At 33.6% G+C, this 21,889-nt stretch overlaps 2 protein-coding genes across 2 annotated transcripts; one reads left to right on the top strand and one right to left on the bottom strand.

Annotated features, from left to right (window-relative positions):
- The first annotated feature begins 995 nt into the window (after positions 1-995).
- Positions 996-18,135, top strand: LOC132735616 (uncharacterized). Its single transcript, XM_060722593.1, has 8 exons — positions 996-1,002; positions 1,658-1,723; positions 3,281-3,460; positions 12,591-12,723; positions 13,294-13,412; positions 14,493-15,098; positions 15,710-16,763; positions 18,031-18,135. The coding sequence occupies exons 1-8, from the start codon at positions 996-998 to the stop codon at positions 18,098-18,100; spliced, it is 2,235 nt and encodes a 744-aa protein (XP_060578576.1). The 3' UTR covers positions 18,101-18,135.
- Positions 8,155-10,725, bottom strand: LOC132735626 (uncharacterized). Its single transcript, XM_060722601.1, has 3 exons — positions 10,589-10,725; positions 8,377-9,767; positions 8,155-8,258 (listed from the first exon to the last, which is right to left on the bottom strand). Exons 1-3 carry the CDS (start codon positions 10,641-10,643, stop codon positions 8,178-8,180), a joined length of 1,527 nt encoding a protein of 508 aa, XP_060578584.1. The 5' UTR covers positions 10,644-10,725; the 3' UTR covers positions 8,155-8,177.
- Positions 18,136-21,889: the final 3,754 nt, after the last annotated feature.

Here is a 21,889-nt window from a genome sequence, read left to right as displayed (position 1 = left end):
TGATTCCTAAGTTTAACAGTCGAGTCTACGTGAATTGGTATAAGGGGAGAACTGGTATGTAATGAGATGTTGGCGTTGACCACGTGTGATGTTTCCCGGACCAATTAAACAAATAAACGACCTAATTACAAATGTTGTCAAAAATATTGTTTATAATAATAATAACGATAATGATAATAATAATAATAATAATAATAATAATAATAATAATAATAATAATAATAATAACAATAACAATAAACGAATAAACGAGTTAATTTCAAACATTTTCAATAATATTGTTTATAATAATAATAATAATAATAATAATAATAATAAATAATAAATAAAAAATAATAATAATAATAATAATAATAATAATAATAATAATAATAATAATAATAAATAATAATAATAATAATTAATAATATCTTTATTTAGAGAAGGCAGCACATTTAAGAATACATGTATACATCAATCATATATATCTTATTTTCAATGTGGCCTTTTGAAATAGAAAAATAACAACAACAAAACATTCATAAATGATTATATATGTAGAAAAATGTCTTAAACATGTATAATATGTGTAATTTTTAGAATCAAATAAATTGTGTTTCAAAAGTAAATGTTGAAACACATCTTGAATGCACAGTAGTCGCTTTAAGATATTAAAAGAAAAAAACTTAAAGAAGAAAACTTATTCAAAAATATATTACTCTGACTTCAATTCATGCGCGACATTTCTATAGAACGTGACTCACGCGTGACGCTTCTATAGAACGGGACAGCGTGAGCGTTATGAAATAAGTCTACGGTTTTTCAATTGAAATAAATTCTATATTATTATTAAGATGGGCGTTTACTGATTGATCCGTGGTTTTGATGGAGCAACAGTGGGTTGTACATTCTTAATCAATTTATGGATAGTAAAACGATAAAATTTCAAAGGGAAAATTATTTTCTGAATTGACTTTCAGGTTGTTAATTTTTTCCGGAGTAAAATAAGATTCATAATGACGAGTAAGTTTATTTCTATTTGTCCATATGTTTTTGAAATAAATCTTTGCAAGTCATGACAATAAACGTTTATCATTTAGTTAGATCATTTACGCTTTAATCTGATGTTGTTGTTGATGATGATGATGATGATGATAATGATGATGATGTTGTTGTTGTTTTTGTTGTTGTTGATAATGATGATGATGATGCTGCCGCTGCTGCTGATGATAATGTTTTTGTTGTTCTTAATAATGATGATGAAAAACAACAATAATATGTTGAAAGTGATTATATTGAAAATAATGATGATGTTGTAGTAGTTAATGATGATGATGATGTTGTTGTTGTTACTGTTGGTGGTGGTGGTGGTGGTGGTGGTGGTAGTGATGATGATGATGTTGATGTTAGTGTTGTTGTTGTCGTTAATGAAGATGAAAACAATATTGATGTTGAAAGTGATTATAATGAAAATTATGGTGATGTTGTTGTTATAGTTGGTGATGATGTTGTTGTTCTCGATGATGATGTTGGTGATGATGATGATGATGATGATAATAATAATAAAGATATTGGTGATGATAATGAAAAAACAATAATAATGATGATAAAAGTGATAGTAATTATCGTGATGATAATGATGATTATGATGATAATGATGATTATGATGATTATGAAGATGATGATGATGATGATGATGGAGGTGATAATCATCATCACGATGATAGCCTTTATGTACCCGTTGGTATTCATAATGAAGACAAATGGTTCATATAAATGACTAATTATACAGGATAGGGTATTTTTAGACCATACAAACCTTGTCCGGTTACCAGTAACATGTTGTTAGCAATAACACGTCCAAAGTGTTATTATTTACTGGACAATATCAGTTATATTCACCGCGCTGCAAGAAACATAATAATTTTTTAACATCTTTGTTCAGGTTAAGATTTAGTTCACGTTAAACAGTCTAGCATCTAAAACACATAAGTACAGCTGTGTATCCGGATTGCTTTGTTTGATATGTTCAAAATTATCATAAATTTACTAAATTGGTACAAAACAAAACTACACCTAAGTTTTCAATATGATTTGCAAAATGGGAATGTTTATTTCGCATAGTGATATCTTAAAAATGGGGTCTATAGAATGGAAAAAAATGGACTTTTTCAACAGACCTTAAACTGCGGGTTAAATATATATGAAATCAAGGCCATAATATCTATCATCCAATGACAAGCTCTCTATCAATCATACCGTTATAAGTCACGTGATCTTTCACTAATATTGCGGTATATGGTGTTGTTGCTGTTGTTGTTTTCTGCTGGTTATTAAATTACAATCACTTGAGTTTATTCGAATTATATATATTATATATTTTATATATTAATTGTATATTTAATCTGAGGGAACCACACGAATGTGTTAAATGCAACCACTAGGTGTTTTCTTTTAACGGAATATTAAGAAACAAAAGTCTCCTTATATTTTACTGATGGATATGAACATTCACGAGGTATTTATGTTAAGTTATTCAGCTCAATCACTTTGTTGTGGTTGTGCTTTTTTCCCAAACGGAATAAGCACAGTCACTACATTTAGATATTTCTTTTAAAGGAACTCCACTGAGGTATAAAAGCTATAAAAAATAAAATTTGAATTTTATATACAGATCGGCTTGGCACTTAAAACAGAAAGATAAGCAAAAGGTAATTAAGATATACTCAGAAATAAATTGAACCTACTAGTATTTGTAGTCCGATTTTGGCTGAAAGCATTGCAACGCTTGTCAATTTTTTGCCATTTTTCATAATTACAATAATTATTATGTGGGAGTGAGCGAATGATCTGAAACTTTGTACACAAGTTGTTGGTCTAGACCTACATCCCGTCGTGTCCAAAAAAAGAAGAAAAAAAAGAAGAAAAAAACAAACTCAGTGGAGTCCCTTTAAACACTAGGTATTTTCTAATAGACTACTAGTAAACGATGTCAAAATATCCTAATCGTAAAAGTGCGGTCTCTTGGTACTCTGATCGAATGGATTAACAGAAGTGAATACATATTTTTATGCACGGAATTACCATAATCACTGGGTATTTTGTTTCATGGAATTAGCGCTGTAACATTTTTTTTTCTTTTGCTTAGAGGTTATATTCATACAAAATAACCGTTCAAGTCAGATGTCCGCCGAAAGGAGGTGACCGTTAGTACAGGTTTTGACTTTATAAGGTAATGGTTGCAGTAACTTAATTAGTTATTATCTAAACAGATAACAAATCATCGCTTTATCATTTTCAGCTTGTCCAGAAATAGCCAAACAAAGTCATTCAGACATTGAGCTGAGTACGTATGACAGGACAAATGGTACGACGGTTCTGATTGGATGTAAGGGATTTGGACGTCATATTTCTGGACCAATCTCTGTCGAGTGTCTTGACACTGGGGCGTGGTCTGAAACACCGAATCTTAAATGCAAAGGTAAGTATGCAAATTAAAATTTTATGGAGAACTTTAATACTACTGGTCAGGGACCATCAACCAGACACGTTTTGAACATTTTTCCATACAGGTTTCATACTTTTAAAGCTAGATATCTGAAAATTTGACACAGTACAGATAGGTTATCATCCTAGCAAATGGACTAGTTTGCTTATTTCTGATTATATTGACTCTTATTTCTGAGGCCTGTGAAGGAGGGTATCAAAATTACCTAAATTGTCCACACTACAGTACCATGTGTCCGGACCATGTGTCCATGATGCTGATTTAATTCAATAAAAGCTTTCTTTTTTATCATTTTTAACATGATATAATATACTTCAGCAGCAAATGCTGAAGTTTTGGATATCCTATTATTTACTCTGCAAATGATTAAAGCTTGTATAAGAAAACAGGTATTGCACTCTTGACGTCTAAATTTTCAATGTCAACGTTCTTGACATAGACATTAAAATATTGCAGTTTACGAAAATTGAAATAAAATTAAAACAAACATGCAGTTATTGTTGGCATAAAAGCGTCCGGTAGATCAACAACTACTGCACAAACAAAAAAATCTAAATCAGGCATTTTTGGGGCCGTCCGGGGTTTGATGGTTGTCCGGTTTTGGTGGTCTCCAACCAGTAACATTAACATGGGGGATCACGTGACTTTGTATAGTAATACAAACGAGTAATGTCGACTTATGATTTTCGAGAACATTGTTTGAGTTGTGTGAAAATTGCAAATGTAGCTCTAGTAATTCACACGAGACGGTATAATTTTGTACCAAAATGAATGAAAATAAGCTGCCTTTCTTCACTAAAACACAAAACCAAGCATAATATTGACATCTTCTTTAGGAGAAGTCCATATAAAATCTTGCTGAATCTTGATACGTAGAGTAAAAAGTTCTTTGCAGATGTTCTCGAAAACTATGTGCAGTAAGAAGTAGAGCTATTCTTGTAGAAAAGTATGCTTCTTTTGTTTATTCAGCATTTAGTCATTTGTATTCCGTATTTTATTCATGTGCGTTCGCGATATCAAGTGAGACCTATTTTTAGATAATGAAATTATCAGGGCCGTCATTGCAATCATCTTTTTTACATGACGCCCTGGATCATGCATATAAAAAAGTACAATGACGGCACGCGTTTAAGCGATTTTATCTTTCATGTACGTAAATGTAAACCTGCGTGTGCAGTTATTATACAGTACTTGTAGTAATTGTCCATAGAAATTTTGAAATGTTTTATTTCATTGGATATAGCCCCAAAAACCTCAGACAGGTATATAATCTCAGAAAGAACCTACAAACAAATAAAGTGATTTTAATTTCAGTTTAAAGACTTGCTACATTTAATTATATCTTTTAATGTTTTATAAACAAATTGCTTGTTTTTGCTGCAAAGTTTTCTGTATGACAAAATGTACTTGAAAGGATTTGATAATTTCTAAGGTATTTGGACGGTATTAATTTCCCAACAAATTTGGGAAAAAAAATCAGAAAAATACATTAAAGTAGCGTCAGGCGCTAACAGCGTATAAATTTCCCAGATACATCTAATATGAAAAAATCAACATTACGTCAGGAACAGGGTAAAATTTGGTAATTATTGAATAAATTTAGTCAAATTTTGTATATAGAATATACATGTAGTGTAACATGTACATAACACCTACACGGAATGTAGTTTATCAAAAAGATCTGAAACTCTTTTTGTGTGTGTGCGTGCGTGCGTTTGTTTACCTACATAGCGATGTGAGTGTGTTAACTTTAACACACGCAAAGTGAGGTTTAACCTTGACATTGTGAGGTATTAAAAAATGAATCATGTGTGTTTGTGCGTCTGCGTATGTTTTATGGTTCTACCATAATATACTACTTTATCAGAAAAAGTAAATATAGTTCAAGCTCTATTAATCCTCCATTAAGTGATTTAACAGCGGTGGGCATTTTTAACTGAAAAAGTGGAAAATCAAGTTTTGTCGATTACACATCAATTTTATATGCATGTTTAATCTAAAGGTTTTGTATTCATTACATCTATCATCTGTAGTAAACCCAGATAAAGAAAGTACTCCAATATGGTAATTTGGAGGCTTATTGATGGTATTTTATATATCTATAATGGTCTATATAGCGGTATCCAATAATCATTTTAAGTCGATATTTAGCTTGTCATAAACTTATAAACTAATTTCGTATAAACCCTTCAACTTAACAAAAGTAGGTCTTAAGCAAAATGTAGATATAGGAAAATGCTGATTTGTTTATGCACAGTTTATATTCTAATTATAATACATGTATAAATAATCAATGACGTCGACTATGAAATAATGAGGCTGAATGTTTGTATTCAATGAAACTTTCCTGAAGTAATCTGGGCTCGATTCCTATCAAAGGAAAACTTCCAATTTCCTTAGCAAGAACTTAAATATGTGTGGCTGTATTTCAAAAAGGTGTAGGAGGGGTGGGGGGGGGCAAGGGTTATATGAATCCGTGATGACATAATGTAGCTCAAGAAATGCCTGACTCCCCTTCGATGTTGATAAGTCGGTGAGCGCATCGTGAGCTGCGCTTACGTGTGTAACATATCAAAGGATTTCTTAACATTTACCTACCCTCCGTCAACAATTTAGTGAATGTATTAATATTACCTGTTGCTCGGCATGTAACACTCGTGATCGTCACGTGGCATGGCCTGGTTATCCAAGATGGCAGACAAAAAAGGGAAAGGCAACGTTTTGCGAAACAGAACTAGAAATTTTTTCTTTACATATTTCGACCATATTGTAGATGGCATTTTGTACTGCACGCATCTACAATGGCTGTAGAGCTAGGTTACATTAAGGCGGAAGTATTTTTGTTGCATGCTTTCTTGACATTTCCTATACTTTAAGATATACTATGCTCAATTTCATATTTGAAAATATTTACAATTGCTACAGAGTCTATCAATACTATAAAATAAACATGTTTTAACTTCACACAAAGTATATATGCTGTGTTACAAATTCTACACGCTATATAGGTTGTTACAATATTTTAAAGAAAAGACCAATTTTACTTCACCTGTATTAGGAAATGCTGCTTCCAATACATAATTTATTCATTCTTTTATTACAATTGGACATATTCAGTAACAATAAAATAGATTTCAATAAATTCAATAAAAATATTTTACGCAAGGATGAGCATAGTTCTTATATCTTTAATGTTCGAAAGCATTAGCCACTGATTTTCAGACAGGCTAACCTACACAGTCGTATCTGTACAGGCGCCATAAATTGTTTGCTGAGCAACTTAAAATTTTCATCTTGTTAATAAGTTGTTATCCCTTATATTTATAAGTGTCAGTTCGAAATCTGGTCAAAAGTAAACTAGTAGAATAAAATACGCCCCTAGCCTTGTTCAATGATACTGTTTGTATTGTGGTGCGGGGTTTAATCGGGGTGGTATTGGGGCTGGAGGGGGGAGGTAGGTTTCCGTGTCCATGATATTCTTTAACAAACAATTGTGTGTCGTATTTTCTCCGTAGTATAATATTCCATTTAAGTGTAATAGTTATAAATGTCCACATTATTCTTTCGATGATAATTAAGTACAAACTCAGTAAATCTGTTTTATCTGTTTTTTTTATTTTGTTTCCCTTTTTTTCATATTTACTCCAACAGTTCTGACCGGTCAAAATAACAAATATATATATATACATGTACATTAAAATGCACCGCAGAAAACTGCGGCGCCAAAGCTCTAAACTTAAACCGTTACAAGTGTGTGACTGCCTGAATCATTCTCTATCAAAAAGTTCTGTCTCTTTTATTAATACAAAAATAATTGTAACAAATGTTTCAATAAAGAGAGAGAAAAACTGTCCAGAAAAATACTTTTTCAATGTGTAGAAAATCTGTTCTGTCCGTTTTTTTCTGTGACCATACTCATAAATGAGACCAACCTGCTATTAAGACCAGATATGCGGAGTCCCTTCAGTGGTCTCATTATCGAGTTTTTACTGTATACTCTATGGACTGGTGAAAGCGCCTGCATTGTGTGACACAAGACATGTGAATGGTTGTCACTAAAGGAACCGGAAACATTGCTTTTTTTATAATATTATTCTTAACTGCTTTTTAATCAAGATGGCGTCTCTAAAGAATTGAACTACGAAAATGTCCTGCTGCTTTGATTTAGCCTTGAATAACCTTTAACGATTTAGTAGGTTAACAAGTGTTTTTCTCTATATAATTATGAAGACCATATTGTAAATAAGATATGTATTTCTTAATGTGTTACTTTCATGAAATGAGCCGTGCCATGACAAAACCAACATAATGGGTTTGCGACCAGCATGGATCCAGACCAGCCTGCGCATCCGCGCAGTCTGATCAGGATCCATGCTGTTCGCTTACCAACCCTATTACAAGTAGAGAAACTGATAGCGAACAGCACGGATCCTGATCAGACTTCGCGGATGCGCAGGCTGGTCTGGATCCATGCTGGTCGCAAACCTATTATGTTGGTTTTGTCGTGACGCGGCTCAAATAAAGTGTTTATTATTGTTATTATTGTTGTTGTTATTATTATTATTATTAAAAACTTTATATAGAATTATGCATGTATAGATATGTATGTAAGATTTTGACTGATGGAGACATAAGCTCAGGTACACAAAAACTAACAAAGTTGAAACCCGTTTTTCTAATTTTTATTTAATTATTTAAAGAATGTTGAAAATGAAAAGAATTTATATCCAAAGTCCTTCTTCTGGCCAAATTCCTCGGGTGATGCTGGCATCTGAAAATGCAATAAATAAATAAATAAATAAACAAACAAAATTAAATGAATGAATGAAGACCAATCCACTTTAGGTTATACTTATAAAACATCAATCATTAATGTGCAAATTACTTACGTTGTGTAAGTCGAAGTGTAGCTCACTGTTAATGTAGAGGTCCATGATTCCAAACAGGTTATCATCATCGTCAACCACATCATTGTATGTATCATCAATGTCATTTCTAGCTGCTGTTATGTCTGCTTCATCTTGATCTTGTAGAGCTATTGCTACGATGTCTATGATATCATCATTTGATTCTATTATGTCTACGATTTCATCATCTGATTTTATATCTACGATTTCATCTATTGTGTCGTTGTCTGACGTTTTACCAACTGCACTCATATCTTTACTCATTGAATTATCTGACTCTATATCTAGAAATTCACCAAAGGTATCCGGATCCATACCATTCAAAGTATCACTGTCCTTATCGGCTGCTCTATCTAAAATTGTATCAGATGAAATTTTTCTTCTTTGACCTTTGTCCAAAGCGCGTCCAAACAAATTGCCGTCTGCTACAGGATAATCTTTATCTATGTCAACAACTCCTCTCGTCGTACCGCTTTCGGATACATCCTCTTGCTGTTTTTCTTTTCTGTTCTTCTCTTTTGTTTCTGACACATAGTCATCAAACATTTGAGAGCTTCGTTTTGAGAAAACAAATACTTCATCCAAATATACATGCATATCTTCTGAAAGTGAAAAACCTGATCCACTTTCAGCCAATGGCCAAATGTTAGTTGGTTCATGGGCACCTGCCTCTTTATCAATTGCAATTTGTAACATTTCCTCCTGATAAGCTTTATCAATAGCTTCAAATGAATTTGTCCTCTCTGCTTTAAACCGTGTTTCATTCAGCTTGTACAAATGAATTTTCATGTTTGGCTCAACCATGGTTTGATAATCAAAATGTGGTGCAGTAATTTCAGCAATTACCTTTTCATGCATTGGTATTCGCCGCTTGTCATATTTGATGTCCGATGTGAAAACTTTCCCTATCGTAGATTGAATTCTTTCATCAGTGTCAGCAACGTCGCTGTCGATATCTAAAGATTTGATTTCTTTCAGGGGCTTAGTGTCTGATATTATATCTATAGCATTTTTGTGTTCCGTTGGTGCCCTAACCAAAACATAGTCGGCTAGCTTAGCTAGCTGTCTATCAGTCTCTTCTATACTTGGAATGTCTCTCGTAAACATTTCACCACTTTCATCTACAATCTTCTCAATATCTTCTCTTTTTCTTGCTTTTATGTATTTACCTTTGTTTTTCCTTTGGTTACGAGCGTCTGTGAACTTTCGGGTGGCATATTTCACTGAAGTTTTCAGCTCCTTACCAATCTTCATACCAAACTTCTCTATAAATATACCACATCCGTTCCCTATACCAATGTGTAATACGGCTTTGTCGAACGTCGTACTGATTGGAATGATGACGTCATCATTGTTTGGACTAATGAGGATATCTGTAACGAAAAATAAATAATAAATAACTAAATAACTAAATAACTAAATAAATAAATGAATGAATAAACAAATAAAGTAAAATATAAACGGCCTTATTTTAAATTTTCGAAAACAAATACACAAATGTAAATAATAAATAAATAAATAAATAAATAAATAAATTAAAATAACATGTAAAAAAATAAAAATAAAGAATAATATAGTAATGGAGTTATTTTCGGAACCGTTTTTGATTTAACACTAAGATTGACGACGGATTATAAATATGTCACACTGTTTCTCTCGAATAGAGATGTATTTTATAAAGTTTACATCACTATATACCTATAAGGTTGTCAGTATTCCAAATAGCGCGATATTTGGAATGATGGATATGTAACACCAAGATAAACAAGAGTCCAAAATGTAAGTTTCTAGATATTTGCATAAGTAAACAGTCACTAAACACAAGCTAATACTGAGAAATTATGTAAAGGATGAACAGCACCAATGTTTAAGATGCCTCTAGACATACTAAGGAATGGTTGTGGACCATGAAATATGGCCATTTTTTAAATATATAGATATACCTAGAAATGAACACAGAACGTATAAGAGGACAAACTTTTCCTAATATATACACGAATGAACGGCGGGCTTCTTGTAATAACTGTAATGACCGCGGACTGTATGAATACGGAATACATGTTATTATTATTATTATTATAATTATTATTATTTTTATTATTTGAAGTAGGTGCCATATGAAAACACACTATAGTAAAACACTAATAAAATTGATAAATTTCAAAATTGAGGTATATTAAGAAAATTAATGTACCTTTAAATGTGCTTTTCGCTGCACGTCGGTTATCATTTGCCGAGATTTCTTCCATTTTTCTGGAAATTTGTCTCTTATTAACTTTCAACAGCAGATATATTCGTGTGCACTGCAAGTGAGCAACATTTCAATTGCGGTAACTACGTTAGATGTTTGTGACGTCACAATCAATAAATGCGCCGTCCAATCATATTGCAGCATTATTGGACGTCATGACGTCTTTCCGCAACAGACGCTATTTTCTCAAGCGGTGAAGCAGTAAATATTCTAAATGTTATTCAGAATACATAAACAAATTGATTTTATACTCCTCCAGTTTGGCTGTCGTTTGGGGGAAAATGAATAGTATTTAGAAACACAAATATTTAACGTTATATCTTATTTAGATCTATATCATGGCATTTGATAAACACCAAAGAGCACGTTTTTATATATTCTTGAAAACAATTTTAGAATGTCCATTGAAAATACAGTACAATACATATACTGTTTAGGAAAAAAATTCCGGAAATACTTAACGGGGTTTAATATAAAAACATGTCAGTTTTATGTGTGTGTGCCATCTTTTTTATTCCGATATGTTTTTCTTTGGTTTTCTTCTTTTCATTTCAAAACTATGAGTGTTTCTTTTCAAGTTAGATAAAGATGAAATAAGTAAAACTGTAAAACTGTTTAAATGATGAAAACATAACTTGAATTAACATGACATACAAACAAGATTGTAAACTTTCTTTTTTATATTTGTATTAAAAATATGATAAAGTTTAATAATAATATAAAGTTACAAATGACTATGAAACATTGTCATCTAAAACCTTAACATAATCGTTTTTAAAAATATAAAATAGAGTATGCACAAACTTCAAACCGGAAGTCGAGTGATCTTTAATCTAAAGGAAGAGAATTGTACAGTCATAGTTTACTAGCCTAGATCTTTAACATATTAGAAAATATTGATAATTGTTGCACAGTTTCTGTGTATGTACATATGAGCCATGTCACGACAAAACCAACATAGTGCGTTTGCCACCAGCATGGATCCAGACCAGCCTGCGCATCCGCGCAGTCTGATCAGGAGCCATGCTGTTCGCTTACAAACCCTATAACAAGTAGAGAAACCGATAGCGAACAGCTTGGATCCTGATCAGACTGCGCGGATGCGCAGGCTGGTCTTGATCCATGCTGGTCGCAAACCCATTATGTTGGTTTTGTCATGAAGCGGCTCATATGCATAAATAAACGTGTTTTCACCCTGTGTTATGCTTAAAGTTCTGCACAATATAAGTAGTTACAATATAGTGTCATTAAAAGAAACTTGAAGCTTTTTTATGAAGGACCTACTTTTTTGTCCCGTAATAGGGAAGCATCTTCTCATACATATTTTATTTATTCTTTTATTCAAATTAGACATACTCAGTAAGAATTTCATAAATTTCAATAAATTTCTGTGATTAAAATATTATACCCAAGGAACAGTATAGTATATCTTTAATGGTCTTTTTTTTCCCAATACCTACACTTTGGGTTGTTGATACAGTACTGCTTTGGCAGGTGCCAGAGGGCGTTATCGATATTACATATTACGATGTGTTTTATAAACAAATTTTATGAAACCGGAAGTCGTGTGATCTTTAATCTAAAGGAAGAGAGCCGTTTAATCATATTATTATTAGCTTAGATGTTTAACATATTAGGATCTTATCATGAGCGTCCATTGATATGAGTCCAGGAGAGTTTTTAGTTTACTTCTAGTTAAATACATGTAGTATTGTATTGAATAAATTTACACACAATATACAATTTCATAATTTTACAGACATAGTGAAGTGTACATACAAAAGGGTTGGGCAACATTATCGTGGGCCCTTCCCTGAAAGTATTTCAAGTGAACGTTTGGCGAGCAGCTATATCAACAATGCATTTGTCATCAGTCCTTTCTAGCTATTTGTTTGCTTACTTTCCAAACATTTTATGTAATCAAAAAATACGTTTTTGTTTTCAGTTGCTCTTGACTTAAAGGAAAAGGTTATAGTTGGTACTGCAGCAGTAAGCGCCGCGCTTGTTATCATCATCATAGTCTGCCTTTGTTGTATTTCTTGCTGCTGCAGACGGCGACGCAGACATTATCACCATCGGTAAATATCACGACTTTCAAATTTTACAGATTTCACCGGTTTATCTGATTTCATAGAGAGATATTCAAGTTTTTTTTCTCTATACATACAGGATTTATTTTTATCGAGTTGTATGAAAATAAATAGTTCGTATGTGGCGGTAGTCACGAGTGAAATATGAGAATTTTCATACTACATGATGAAAATATATCCTGTATTTATAGAAAAAAACCCTGAATTTTCTGTTTATTATAAACCCTTTTCTCTTCTTTTTTTTGACATTACAATTTGATAGACCTTCCCTTAGATTTTGTGTAATGGCAGAAATTAGAAGAACGTAGTCCAGAAAACACCAGTGAAAATACGGAAAATATGTTTCACTGCAGTGAAAATTAAATGTTCACAGTGAAAATACGGGAAATGAAAATACGCATTTTATTTCATCAATATTTCTCAATATTTCATTCATAAGTATATAATAAAAGAAATTAATATACATGTTAAATACGAAAAAGCGTTCTGTGTGTTGTTATATAATGGGCGTGTCTTGATACTTTGAGATCTGTTAAAATGCGATATTTATACTGCCAGATACCACGGTTGGCGAGGTTCGAGTGATAACTGGAGGGACAGGTGGCCGGGATGGACGACTGGTTGGTTCAAGGGTTCGGGGGATGCCAAAGATTTCAAGAAAAGTAATCATTTCCATGGTAATGTATTCTGTCCCACAAAAGATGTATTACACAGTAATATCAAAATATGTTGATTTTTTTTCAAACATACAAACGAGTAAAATTATCCTTTACTGATGCTTGTAAAACTGAATTGTCATCTAGTAGGTATTGTGTTTTACAACAACAACATCATCACCATCAACAACAACAAAAACAAAAACAAAAACAACAACAACAACAACAGCATTATCATCATCATCATCATCATCAACAACAACAACAACAACAAAAACAACATCATCATCATCATCATCAACAACAACAACAACAACATCATCATCATCATCATCATCATCATCATCATCATCAACAACAACAAAAACAAAACAAAACAAAAACAGTAAAATAATTTAAAGCAGCATGCATCCAGATTGATGCTAATTTGCATGAACATTTTGAAAATTTATTTAAAATTAAAATATTATGAAGTGAATATTGAATGTAGTTTACACATTGCAAACAGCATACACATATAATCAAAACAAATCAAAATATGCACAATTGACGCTTACAGCGTTACCTTAGAAACGCAGTAGAAATATGGTAATAAATACCGCAAAATCAGTCATTTATCGCACATAACATGCAAATTATTTCTCTAATCTTAAACCATTTTAATTTTCTTTTCATCTTAGTGCATTTTCTTAAGTTTGATTTTCTTGAATTATTTTGGTTCTTCTGGAGGCTTCCATATGTAAGCCGACAGCGGAACATATTGTAATATTGTATTGTATGGAAAGCCATGGCTGTCTGATATTGTTCTTTTTCAATTTATTTAACCATTTGGATTATAAGTTCACTTCGACTATATATGAAACACCGTTTTTATTTAACCGGAATTCATTATATTAATCCACAGTTACACTTTATGAAACCATACCGTCAGTGTATGAAACCGAGATAGCAATATATAAGTTGATTTTCTCAATATATGATTCCAGTTCTTCAATATATTGTACCACAGTAGCCGTATATGGAACCAGATATCCTTCTATGAATCAGAATTATGACATCCATCTTCAATTTTCAGTGAATTTATAAATTAATGTATTTCAGAGTACTCCTCCGGTCCATCTAAAAATTTTGTGAACGAATTCGCTTACTCTAGAGGGGACCGCGAAAAGGGCAGCTTTTCGAAAAAGTCCGGGTTCTTTAGAAGTTCAAGGCGTTTCTCAGACGGTGACAAACATTCCATAGACAGAGAAATATTTTCCAAAAAGTACTCCGGGAAAATGTCGGACGATGATAAGCATTCCGTCCACCGACATGACTTTTTAAGGAAGTCAAATTTTCTGCAAGACTCCGGAAAATATTCGGATATTGATAAACACTCAATTCATAAGAAGACAAATTTTCTAAAACAATCCGGAAAATATTCTGATGCGGATAAGCTATCTGTTCATAGGCAAGATGTGTCTAAGCGTTCAAATTTTGTGCGCCAATCTGGCTGGCATTCGGATAGGAACATGTACTCGGATAGGAACAAGTACTCGGGTAGGAACATGTTCTCTGGTATGTACTCGGGTGATAAACTGGAAGGAAGACGTAAGGGATGGAGAGGATGGACAGATAGTTTGAGAGAGAATTGGATAGATTGGCGGAGTCGAACATTTGGAGATTCTCCCGCAGACGGATCTGTTAGAAGACACGACCGTGCCTATGGTAACATATTTAATATAATTACATAAACATGATAATTGTTAGTCTAGTTTTCAATTTTAACTTACTTAGCAAGTAATGAAAAGTAGAGAATAACTTTGTACAGACTGAGTGTGATATGTAAGTACTAGATCTACATGTACTTTAATATATTGCAATGCAGAGTAAGGTGCATTAATTTTTTGTATGATAAAAGACAACAGTGTTATGAACAGTATGTTAGATATGCTCTAGATAGTGTGACGGAAGTGAAATTTTGCATCATGATTAGATCAACTAGATTGGTAATGGTACTGAAAAAATCATGTTTATTTCATAGGGGAGTCCGTGGCCGAGTAGTAAATGCCGTTTACTCCAAACCACTTTCCCTTCACCGCTGTGGGTTCGAATCCCGACAGTGACTTTGGATTCTTTCATATGATGAAGCTTATTAACCAGCTAGCTTACAGTCAGTGATTCTACTCAGGTGCCCGTTCGTGCCTGAAATAATGCACGGAAGAGCCACCAGTAAAGCTGGAACGTCGCCATATACTGTGTTGGTGTGATGTAAAACCCAATCAAACAAACGAACAAATATTTAATTCTGAGTATAAAAATTATTATTGTTATTGCAGACAATTCTTACCCTGGTAGAGGCTTCAACAAAGAAGAATATGAAAGATATTCCAACGGGAATAAACAGGAAATAATGAGATCAAGACGTCTTTCGAATGACGACTTGCAGCCCCCTGATGATTTACGGCGGGGTCGGAGGTATTCCGACTCTTCACTGGTTGCCCAGCGACAAAGATTCACGAGACGCGAAGCTTCGTATGATTCCCGGCCTGATGACGTACATTACAGCCGGGCACGCAGATATTCCGATCCGATGATGTACAGATCGGAATATGGTCGGTATGGTCACGAGGCATCACGTGACTCGTACAAGCCATCATTTAATATAATACGATATGATGACTCTCGACACCATATGATTAAGGGCGAACCCACATCATTTGAATATTCAAGCTCCAGCAACAAACCCACTGTTCATTATTCCGGGGCAGAAACACAACGGTACGTTGGTCCGGCACAGATTTTAGACCCAGTTTATTATTCCGATCCACAACATTACCATGTTGGTTTAAGCAATAACGCTGTTTTAGACGGACAGGCGCAATATAGTGGCGGGGCGATTTTAGGGGGACAAACACAGTATAGTAGTGGGGCGATTTTAGGCGGACAGTCACGATACAGTAGCGGGGCGATTTTAGGGGGACAAACACGCTATAGTGGTGGGGCGATTTTAGACGGTCAGACGCGATATAGTGGCGGGGCGATTTTAGGCGGACGTACACAGTATAGTGGCGGGGCTATTTTAGATGGGAAAAAGTTAAATTACACCTCTGGACATGTTAACACGGACGGGTTGCTACGCTTACCGCCTATATCACTGGACCAACTTTCTAAAGTAGTAAATGTGGACCTAAATGGATTGCAGCGTTCCTATAGTAACAGAGTTGTATCGTCTCCAAGAATTACAGAATTAGATGGGAATAGACACGTGACCAGCCGTTTAGTTGGCAACGATTTAGGACGCATAGATACTGGCCATTTTGAAGTGTTGAAAGTGAACCCATCCGCCGACTCGTTCATAGGAGGAGCACAAGTAGTTCCGGCTGAGAACAGGTTTGTTTGATTTGTATTTCTGTGTAAACTCATAAATGCCGAGAACAGGTTTGTTTGATTTGTATTTCTTTGTAAACTCATAAATGTCGGAACAGGCTTGTTTGATTAGTATTTCTTTGTTTACCCGTCGAGAACAGGTTTGTTTGACAACAAAATAATACATAAATAAATAAATAAATTGATTAAAAAACATTAAAAAAACAACAAAACAAAAAAAAAAACCCAAAAAAACACGAAATGACAAAAACAAATCATTTATTTAACGGAGTGGTGCTCTACTTGCTACATAGGTAACAATCAGATGTAGATGCCATTAAGCCAAAAGTAGTACAAACCAAAATATCTAAAGTAAATTACCTTGTAAAAGTATCTATCTATACAAAAATATTAATTAGTTTCCAATGAATAAACATTTTGTACAAATTTTCTCACCTCGATTCGAGACAAATTTCTTATTTATCTAATTTAAGTGGGTGCCTGTTCAATGCAAAATTATATAAAAAACATAGTCCATAAAAATACACAAAATGAAACAAGTTTTTTTATAAACTTATATGACTTAAATGAGTTATTTTACTTATATTGACATAATATGATTTAAGCCATATCAAGGAAAACTACTTTTCATTGACGATTAAATAAGTCTACTGAGGTGGTTCTACTCAGGTGCCCGTTCGTGCCTGAAATAATGCACGGAAGGGCACCTGAGGTCTTCCTCCACCAGTAAAGCTGGAACGTCGCGATATGACCTTTACTGCGTCGATGTGACGTAAAACCAAAAAACAAAAAAAACAAAAATAAGTCTACCTTTCTCGTCTTCACCGTATGTGAAAGCACCGTATGTGAAAGCACCGTATGTGAAAGCATGCGTATTTTTAAGTTTGGGCTGTATTCCGTTGCGCAATGATATTTGCCATTATGCGCGGATCCAGAAAGAGGAGGAGGTTACGAGGTCATGACCCACCCCCTCCCCCACAGGATTGAACTTCATTCCGAAACCACTCTAAGATTTGGGTAGCAACTTACTACTTTTAAAGTCAAAATCACGCAAAATTTAATGAAAAGTGAAAATCAGGGAAAAATGACCCATGAACCCTCTGGAAAACGAGTTATGTGCTAAATCCCCACTGGAATATGCATTGCCCTTCCACTTGTCGAAATTATGCATCCCACTTTTTCATTCCATGTAAATTTATACTTTATACGTCCATATTTTTCGCTCAGTAATATGTTTATACATGTACATGTATTTTATTTATATTTTCAGCTCGAGGACGGATGGCCATTACACTCTGTACCAGGGGAAAGGTCGGACAAAACAGTTACATAATCTATAAACTAAACAAAATATACATGTCATAGGTGAATACTGTATGTGTATTTAAATTCGCGGAAGCAAATTTTCGCGGAAAGGTCCACTTTGGGGGTCTATACAAATATTCGCGCTATTTTGAATTCGCGGAGGTGACTGCCGAAAATCATTAATTCGCGTAGACCACTCAGGTTTAAAAAGAAAAATTACTGTAATTATCGTGGGAGTTCACAGTTATTTTCAATACCAGGTGTCAAACGATACTCTATTGTACAGAAAAAGACATTGTCTAGCGGACAGATTATAGCAAACAAAAGAATGCCCGTTAACGTGCATATTTTTTTCACAGTTTGCGTCATAAAAGTCTTGACATCTGATCAGATCATGTTTTGGTTTTTCTGAATAAACAATTAAAAAACACAAACTTAAACGATTTTAAATGATGAATAACTTGGAAAACAAAACCCAATTACTCAGTGAAGATTGAAATAAAAAGTGTGAAAGCATATCAAACACTGATATACATTGTTCTACAGAAGCGCGAAAATATGACTATTAAGAAATTATTGGTGTAGAAATATTCGCGCTAAACATGAATTCGCGGATCGAATGTCACCGCGAAGATCGCGAAAATTTGAAGCCCGCGAATATTTCTACACATACAGTATTGAAAAGTTTAGAATGTTTCACATTGTTATATTAAAGGTAGAAACTTGTAGATGGTGGACATCTTAAGCAATACCTCATAATGAAAGAAAATGTAATATTTGCTGTGAATTAGAAGATGAATTTCATGCAATATAGCAACCTCCCCTGTATTGATTTGAAAAAACAAACAAGTATTTGGAAAAAAATACAACAAAAAAAAATGTGTCATTATTTATAAATTGTTAGCATTACAAAATGAAAATGTTATAAGAAAAATATGAAGTTTTATCTCTAAAATGTTTGAATTAAGTGTTGACAAGTGCTGGATATTCATTATATATGTTTAGTATATGAATGTTATGTTACTAAATTGGTATCGTTTTGTAAAACTGCTTTTTTATACCTATACCATGCTGTAATCATATCAACATGGCCTTTTGTGATTGAAATAAAAACACCTGTCTTGTATCCCAAAAAAAGCCAAATCCAAAGGAACGAATGTATATAATTAAATCACATATATTTTATACATTTGAACTTTAATACAAATTATAACTTTATATAGATTATACTTGATATAAACATTGTTTAAATGGCTTTTAAATTACCTTCTATGCTACTTCAATGAACAACAACCGCATAGGATCTGCCATGACTCGTGTGGGCTTGCTGGTGGTGTTGGTAGTTTTCACTCGGGATCATGACAGGAAGCCACAGCACGGTTCGACCACCGCATCGTTCATGGGCATGCTGTCAAGCAGTTTACCAGTACTAGTTGCCTTTACTTTCGCTAGAATCTGAAACTTCTGTACATACCAGAGCAAAGGTACAGTGCAAATGACCGTAGGAAAGATTTCATGATCAGTCATAACGAAAGTGACCTGCATCGTCCGGGAATCGAACTCCGGTCGCCCGATTCACAGTCCAACGCTCTACCTATATGAGCTAACCGGACATGTATGTTTTATCGATTTTACGCAAAAAATGTATATACAGTAATGTTGACTGTTGTCGACAACACAAACTGTTGTCCGGGTTTTTTTCGATTGTACATTGTATAGAAAATTATGAAATTATTGTATTGTGTGTAAATTGAAAACCAAAGAAAGTCACGTTTGACGTGATACTCACGGTACTTTTTATAATATTTAACATTTAGTTTTATTTAATCATATAGCCGATATTTATAGGCTTTTATCGCGGTAATACTATTGATTATTGCTATTTGATTGTTAAAATATTATACAAAAAAAAAACCATAAATAAATACACTGTATGTACTCGATAGTTTATTTAATCATTATCATCATCATCATTATCATCATCATTAATTTATATTAATTCATATTTGACCCAATCTACACAAATCACATTCGCATATTGATGATGAAGGACAAGAATCCGCGCTATTCCTATAAAGTGATTTAATTTTCAAAAGTACTGAAAACAGTGTCTGTCCTACTGAAAGATTTGTTTCGTAACATTTATTCAAATTTCCCCCATTTGACATGTATTTGATGTTCAAGGTTCGAACCTTATGCTTGGAGATACGGAATGGCAGTTTTTATCTTACTATAGATTATTACCGCTCACGTTTCTTTTATACGCCCGAAAAAAATTGGCTTATATTGTAATGCACCTTAACGTCCGTCCGTCTGTTAGCAATTTCGTGTCTGGTCTTTATTATTTGAACCGGTGTAAGGGAAGTGAAATTACAGTACTTTTAAGAAATGTTAACCAGAATGAGACGGTGTTCAGAGCGCAGGTTTGACCTTCATCAGGTCAAGGTCCCAGCTATTTTGTATGAATTTCAAAATTTCGTGCCCGCTCTGTATCTTTTAAAGCGATTGGAAGAAGTTAAACAAAATTGACAGAAATATTACTTTTAATAAAACGATATGCAGAACACATCATGCCCCTTGTGTACTGTATGAGAAAACATATTTCAGTCTTATTTTGTGAAAATTGAGCGCCTAGACTTAAAATATCTGTCATGTGACGTTATTGACCTCAATAAAATTAACATAAACCATGCCCCCGGGGGGTCAATATTGGCCCAACCTCGGGGTCACATATTTATATATATACTTCTACATGGGAAACCATATGTGAGACTACAATGTCCAAGGCTTAGATAATTGGAATGAATTCTTTCCTGATAGGCCTCCAGAGAATTTTTTTTTAAACATGCCTCTTTGGTCAATGTATCTATATTTGAACACACTTCGTATATATATCTCATATAATATAAGTTTGTGGGTAACAGTATAAATATTATTCTTTGTAAAATTCTCTAACAATTTTTTCCCGGGATGATATTCTTAATGTAAGTAAACCCACACACACATCTACGTGGAAATAACATGTTATCATTTCTTGATATAGATTACGTTCTAGCATATGTAAAATTGTTTCTATAAGTTTCCCTAAGGTTATCTAGTGGAGAATGTTTAACTATATGTGACAAATATCTATAACATTGAGCCAAGTGAACTTGAACATAACAGAAGAGATAAAACTTTTCTTCCCTGACTTATTGTTATAGTCCTTCACGCTTACACTAAATACTCTTATCTTTTAAATACGGACGTTCTGATTTATAGAAGAGGTCATTGGATCTCTCGTGTTGAGAATGGTTGCTGGCGGTATCAAAATGAATTTTATGTATCTAAGCCTTAAATCATTGGAACCAGTCTACGTCTACACAAATTGTTATGCGCATGCTCCACTTTAACACTACGAACAGTGGTAACTTCCGGTTTTAATTTTAAAATGTATAAAATGGTCATTGTTTTCTGAAAAGCGTTTCGAAAAACAGTAACAGTAAAACTCTTTAGCTCCGATATCACCAAGCACTATTTTGTGACCGTGTACCGGAATTTTTCTGCTCCTTTAACTTCGGAACACCCCGCCGATTATTCCTTATAAGATCGAGAGCTTATCCGGACACTGACGAAAATAGCCGTTATGTTGCAGTAATCGAAACAACCACCTCGATTTTCTTTTACCGTGAAACAGTATAAAATAATCGATCATTTTTATCTTACATTTTCCTTTTTAATATTGGCATTCGGTATTTTATACACTGCTTTCGTTTATTCTGGTTCCCTGACCTATTGTGGTTCCCATATAAGTGCGCAGGTCACCAGTCTACGCTTCCGTTTTC

Source organism: Ruditapes philippinarum, unplaced genomic scaffold (assembly GCF_026571515.1).
Source record: "Ruditapes philippinarum isolate M1 unplaced genomic scaffold, ASM2657151v2 ctg464_1_1_1_1, whole genome shotgun sequence".
Lineage (NCBI taxonomy): Eukaryota > Metazoa > Mollusca > Bivalvia > Venerida > Veneridae > Ruditapes > Ruditapes philippinarum.
Note: the sequence above shows the minus strand (reverse complement) of the source record. Positions and strands in the feature narration are given on the sequence as shown.